Source organism: Tamandua tetradactyla, chromosome 7, assembly GCF_023851605.1.
Source record: "Tamandua tetradactyla isolate mTamTet1 chromosome 7, mTamTet1.pri, whole genome shotgun sequence".
In the NCBI taxonomy this organism is placed as follows: Eukaryota; Metazoa; Chordata; class Mammalia; order Pilosa; family Myrmecophagidae; genus Tamandua; species Tamandua tetradactyla.
This window is the reverse complement of record NC_135333.1, coordinates 965,303-971,302: the sequence shown is the minus strand read 5'-3', so window position 1 is coordinate 971,302 and position 6,000 is coordinate 965,303. Positions and strand designations below refer to the sequence as shown.

Here is a 6,000-nt window from a genome sequence, read left to right as displayed (position 1 = left end):
TCTGAGTGACAAAATTTAACGTAAGCTAGCTAATTTGTTATATACCCCTTTTGTCAAACTTACAGTTGTTTGAGGCAACTATAGAAAGCCATGAGAAATGTAAGATATGTCCTTTTCAGCAGTTATCTTTTAATAGCCATGGCCTTTAGTGTTGATGTCATACTTTAATTCAGAAGTCAACATAAAAGTTTAATACATATTATAAGCTGAAAAATGTTAGTGAAATAGGAGTGTGGATTTGCCTTTCCAAACATGTTTCCAAAAGACTGCTTTATTTTAAAACACACCGAGTTGGACACAAAGGCCTTTTAACCATTGTGGTGGGGAAGATTACACTGATTGCTTAAACCGATCATCCTTTCCTCTCTACTGAGTCCACCGTTCCTCAAAGTCTTCTGAAGCAGGAGGAGATGTGCACTTTTCCTTTACTTCCCTGTATGCTACATTAGAGTCCTTTGATGATGATAATTATATGACCAAAGTTTTCATAACTGCTTGGGGATTATTAAAGTTTTGCAGCCACTGGTTTTCCTACTGGTCTCTTGCAACCTAAGGTTAAAAAAAAGAGAGAGACAGACTTCATGAAATGATGAAGCAAGATTGATCTTGTCTTTCCTCATACAATTGTTTCTGAAGCCATTGGCAAAAGATAACACCCAACAATTCTCAACTGCTTTACAAGTTGACAAGATATCAATGCAGACATAATTCTCCCTTTGCAGAACAAGAAACACAGTTTCAAAGAGGTAATGGATTTGCCCAACATTCCACAGCCAATAACAGAGCCAGTTGAACCCAGCCATATTTTCTGAATTTCATGTGTCATATATTTATGCCCATATATTTGCTTCCCCATGGTTAAGAAATCAATTCTATGCCTCCCACATAATGAGTTTTTTAGGTTTTAGTTATGCACTTCTCACCAAATAAGAAATCTATAGTTTCAAGGTTACATATTCTGAGATTTCAGACATGAGGCTGTGGTTTCTAGTTACATATTTTTTTCAACAAGGTATAGTATTTTTACTTTCCCTATCTTATTTCAACTATTCTGTTGCCCTTTTAACCTTCTGCTTCATCCATTCTCCTTTAATCATAGGCCCCATCATTTTTCCCAAACCACAAGAGACATCAATCTAAAGCTTTTCTTCCCTGCCCAATATGTAGACTTGACAAACACACTGAATTAAACTTAGGAACAAAAACATTGCACTCAGTGATATAACGTGTTCTAGTTTGCTAGCTGTCAGAATGCAATATATATAAGAAACAGAATGGCTTTTAAAAAGGGGGATTTAATAAGTTGCTAGTTTAAAGTTAATTCTAAGGCCGAGAAAATGTCCATAGAAGTCTATAAAAATGTCCAATCAAAGGCATCCAGGGAAAGATACCTTGATTCAAGAAGGCCGATAAAGTTCAGGGGTTTCTCTCTCAAGTGGAAGGGCACATGGCAAACATAGAGTTTCTCTCTCATCTGGAAAGGCACATGGTGAACACAGTCAGGGTTCCTCTCTCATCTGGAAGGGCACATGGCGAACACAGCATCATCTGTTAGCTTCTTCTCCTGGCTTCCTGTTTCATGAAGCTCCCCGGGAGGCATTTTCCTTCTTCATCTCCAAAGGTTGCTGGCTGATGGACTCTGCTTCTTGTGGCTACGTTGTTCTGCTCTGTTCTCTTTGAATCTTTCTTTCTCCAAAATGTTTCCTCTTTTATAGGATTCCAGAAACTAATCAAGACCCACCCAAATGGGTTGAGACACACCTCCAGCTAATCCAGCTTAACGACCACTCTTGATTAAATCACATCTCCAGGGAGATGATCTAATTACAGTTTCAGGCGTTTAATACTGAATAGGGCTTAGAGGAAAAGGCTGACTTTACAAAATGGGATTAGGATTAAAGCATGGTTTTTCTAGGGTACATACATCATTTCAAACCAGCACATTCCACCCTCTGGACCCTAAAAAATACATGTTTTCCCCATATACATAAAATATTAATTCCATCACAATATCAGAAAACTTTGCAGCATTTCAGTAATAATCAAATGCAATAAAAGGTTAAAACTAGTACAAAGTCTCATCAGAGTTAGGTACAAGTGTGGTCTGTGCTCAGGCAAATTCTCCTCTGTCTGGATCTTTGAAAACTCGTAAGTTATTTGCTGCCAACATACAAAGGAGGAATAGTCATGGGATATATATACACATTTTCATAGGGAGGAAAGAAAGAATACAGGGGTCACCGGACCCATACAGTTTCAAAAACCTGCAGGGCAAAGTTCTTTAGATTTCAAAGTCTGAGTTATTCATCTTCGGGGCTTTAGAAAGCGGCAGTCCCACCCTTTCCAAGGGCCTATGCAGTAGCTTGCCTCTCTTTGAATGCAACCTTGGGGGATATTGGGGAGACCACCTTTTTCTCGGCTCCACCCTCTCCAAGCATTGGGGCTGCACCCGGGCTCACTGCCATCTCTGGGGCACACGCTCAACCCTGTCATGTGGTGGCAACCAGGCTCTCCCCAAACCTCAAGGAATGTGCTTCACCCTCTCCAAGGCTTGAGGCGGCACGACTCTTCCACTGCAACAAGGTGGAAGGCCCATTCTCTGCCTTTGAGGCAAGCTCAGCCTCTTCATGGGCTTGGGTGGGTCCACTCTCCTGGCTCGAAACTTCTTCTGGCACTCTGCCTATTATTGATTTCCAACTTCATTCCTTTATGATCTGAGAAAGTGTTTTGTATGATTCCAATCTTTTTAAATTTGTTGAGACTTGCTTTGTGACCCATCATATGGTCTATCTTTGAGAATGACCCATGAGCACTTGAGAAAAAGGTGTATCCTGCTGTTGTGGGATGTAATGTTCTATAAATGTCTATTAAGTCTAGCTCATTTATCGTAACATTCAAATTCTCTGTTTCTTTATTGATCTTCTGTCTAGATGTTCTGTTCATTGATGAGACTGGGAAATTGAAGTCTTCAACTATTATGGTAGATGTGTCTATTTCTCTTTTCAGTGTTTGTAGTGTTTGCCTCGTGTATTTTGGAGCATTCTGGTTCGGTGCATAAATATTTATGATTGTTATGTCTTCATGCTGAATTGTTCCTTTTATTAGTACATAGTATCCTTCTTGGTCTCTTTTAACTATTTTACATTTGAAGTCCAATTTGTTGGATACTAGTATAGCTACTCCTGCTCTTTTCTGGTTGTTATTTGCATGAAATCTCTTTTCCCAACCTTTCACTTTCAACCTATGTTTATCTTTGGGTCTAAGATGTGTTTCCTGTAGACAGCATATAGATGGGTCCTGTTTTTTAATCCATTCTGCCAATCTATGCCTTTTGATTGGGGAGTTCAATCCATTAACATTTAGTGTTATTACTGTACAGGTAGTACTTTCTTCTACCATTTTGCCTTTTGGATTTTATATGTCATATCTAATTTTCCTTCTTTTTACCTTTACTCATAGTCTTCCTTTCTAAACTCTTCTCCACACCTCTCTCTTTTGTCTTTTCGTATCTAGTGCTCCCTTTAGTATTTCTTGCAGAGCTGGTCTCTTGGTCCCAAATTCTATCAGTGATTTTTTTGTCTGAAAAATGTTTTAATTTCTCCCTCATTTTTGAAGAACAATTTTGCTGGATACAGAATTCTTGCTTGGCTGTTTTTCTCTTTTAGTAATTTAAATATATCATCCTACTGTCTTCTCGCCTCCATGGTTTCTGCTGAGAAATCTACATATAGTCTTATTGGGCTTCCCTTGTATGTGATGGATTGCTTTTCTCTTGCTGCTTTCAAGATCCTCTCTTTCTCTTTGACCTCTGACATTCTGATTAGTAAATGTCTTGGAGTATGTCTATTTGGATCTATTCCCTTTGGGGTATGCTGCACTTCTTGGACTGTAATTTTAAGTTTTCCATAAGAGTTGGGAAATTTTCAGTGATAATTTCCTCCATTAGTTTTTCTCCTCCTTTCCCTTCTCTCCTCCTTCTGGGACACCCACAACACGTATATTTGTGCACTTCATATTGTCATTCAATTTCCTGAGTCCCTGCTCATATTTTTCCATTTTTTTCCCTATAGTTTCTGTATCTTGTCGGATTTCAGATGTTCCATCCTCCAGTTCACTAATCCTATCCTCTGCCTCTTGAAATCTACCATTGTAGGTTTCCACTGTTTTTTTCATCTCTTCTACTGTACCTTTCATTCCCATAAGTTCTGTGATTTGTTTTTTCAGACTTTCCATTTCTTCCTTTTGTTCATTCCTTGCCTTCTTCATATCCTCCCTCAATTCACTGATTTGGTTTTTGATGAGGTTTTCTACGTCTGTTTGTATATTCTGAATTAATTGTTTCAGCTCCTGTATCTCATTTGAATTGTTGGTTTGTTCCTCTGACTGGGCCATATCTTCAATTTTCCTGGTGTGATTTGTTATTTTTTGCTGGCATCCAGACATTTAATTACCTTAATTAGTTTATTCTGGAGATTGCTTTCACTTCTTTCACCTAGGGTTTTCTCGCTGGATGAATTTGTTGTCTAATTTGTTCTTTGACATTCAGTTCAGCTTTTTCTGGACCTCTAGCTTAGTTTTATTTAACAGAGGAGAATTTTCCAGTTTTTGTTTTCTTGTTTCTTGCCCTGCTTGTATGGTGCCTTTTTTCCCCCACCCTTAGGAGGGTCTACTTAGGTATTATAGACACCAGCTGGGTTTTCCCGGACCAAACTGGCCTCCCATCAGGGGGAAGGAGTCACCTGCGTCAGTTTTCCCTCAGGGTGAGACCGAGCAGGTTGAAAGACTTTCCTGTGAAGTCTCTGAGCTCTGGTTTTCTTATCCTGCCCATATGTGGCACTTGTCTGCCTGCAGGTCCCACCAGCATAAGATGATGTGGTACCTTTAACTTTGGCAGACTCTCCCTGCTGGGGGTGTGGTGGAGTCAGAGGAGAGGTTGTAGGCTGGTTTTAATGGCTTCAAATTACCAAGCCCTGGTGTCTGAATTCCTTGAGGGAGGGATTCCTCCTGAGTTGGGTTTCAACTCTCCTCTGGGGAAGGCACAGGCTCGAGACAAGCCCTAAAAGGAGCTTGTTTCTACCTATGCCCAGGGCAGTTGCAGCCTGAGAAGCCCTGCTTCTGAATCCAGAGGCAGTCAAGCCTTTGTAGAAACACAGCCACAAAACCCTGTTTCCTTTTTTTTTTTTTAACTTTTTCTGTCAGGCCCCGGGGCAAAAATGAGCAACCTCCACTTTGACCAGGTTCACCTGAGCTGGGGGCCTATTTTTAGTAATCAGAATTTGTTAAATTAATTCCACAATTGGTATTTGGTTAGGCTCAGCCTCTGCTGCTGAAGTCTCTTTCCTTTCCCCTCTGGGAAGCAGCCTGGGGGGGGGGGAGGGGTACCAGCTGCCACGGCTTGGGGAACTCATGGTTCTGGGGAGGCTCGCAGCTGGTCCTGCTGGTCCAGACTGGGCTACGCTGTGTGTCTGATCACTGACGTGGCCCCAGGAGCTGTTCTGTACTGTTTCTGGTTATTTAGTAGTTGTTCTGGAGGACGAACTAAAACACGCACATTGCTAAGCCACCATCTTGGCCCCTCTGGTCCGAAGCTTCTCGACTTCAGACCTCAGCCTCCACAGTTTTGCCTCTGAAGTTATTTTTACTCCAATGTGTCCCTTCTCTGAGCTCCAATTTGCCCCAGTCTCGACTGGGAGTGGTTCTCTTTATACAAGTCCCACAACGCTCTCATTGGCTTTCTTTGCAGTACCCTTGGATCGTGCCCATCAGACATAAGGAGCTTCCACAAATCCTTCCTGGATAACTCCATGTCCAATCCTGGCTTTCTCTGAAATGGCTGACTGGTTCCTCATTTGGCCAAGTCCTCATGTGGGAGGCACTGTTCTCTGGGATCTCCCTTCCAGGAAGCCCATAATTCTCCAGAACATCAACTTCTGGTTTCTTTGTACCCAAGAGTTCAGTTCTCAGCTTATCTCTTTCCTTTCGCATTTCACTATAACCTGC

The 6,000-nt window shown here is 41.2% G+C and overlaps 1 protein-coding gene across 4 annotated transcripts in view; it reads right to left on the bottom strand.

The window, feature by feature from the left end:
* Positions 1–251: 251 nt before the first annotated feature.
* GNPAT (glyceronephosphate O-acyltransferase) overlaps positions 252–6,000 on the bottom strand; it is a 66,857-nt gene continuing 61,108 nt past the window's right edge. For all 4 annotated transcript variants that reach the window (XM_077168329.1, XM_077168333.1, XM_077168331.1 and 1 more), the window contains one exon: positions 252–549. In XM_077168329.1, coding sequence (XP_077024444.1) covers positions 506–549 — 44 coding nt within the window. In that variant the 3' untranslated portion in view covers positions 252–505. The remainder of the gene's footprint in view (positions 550–6,000) is intronic.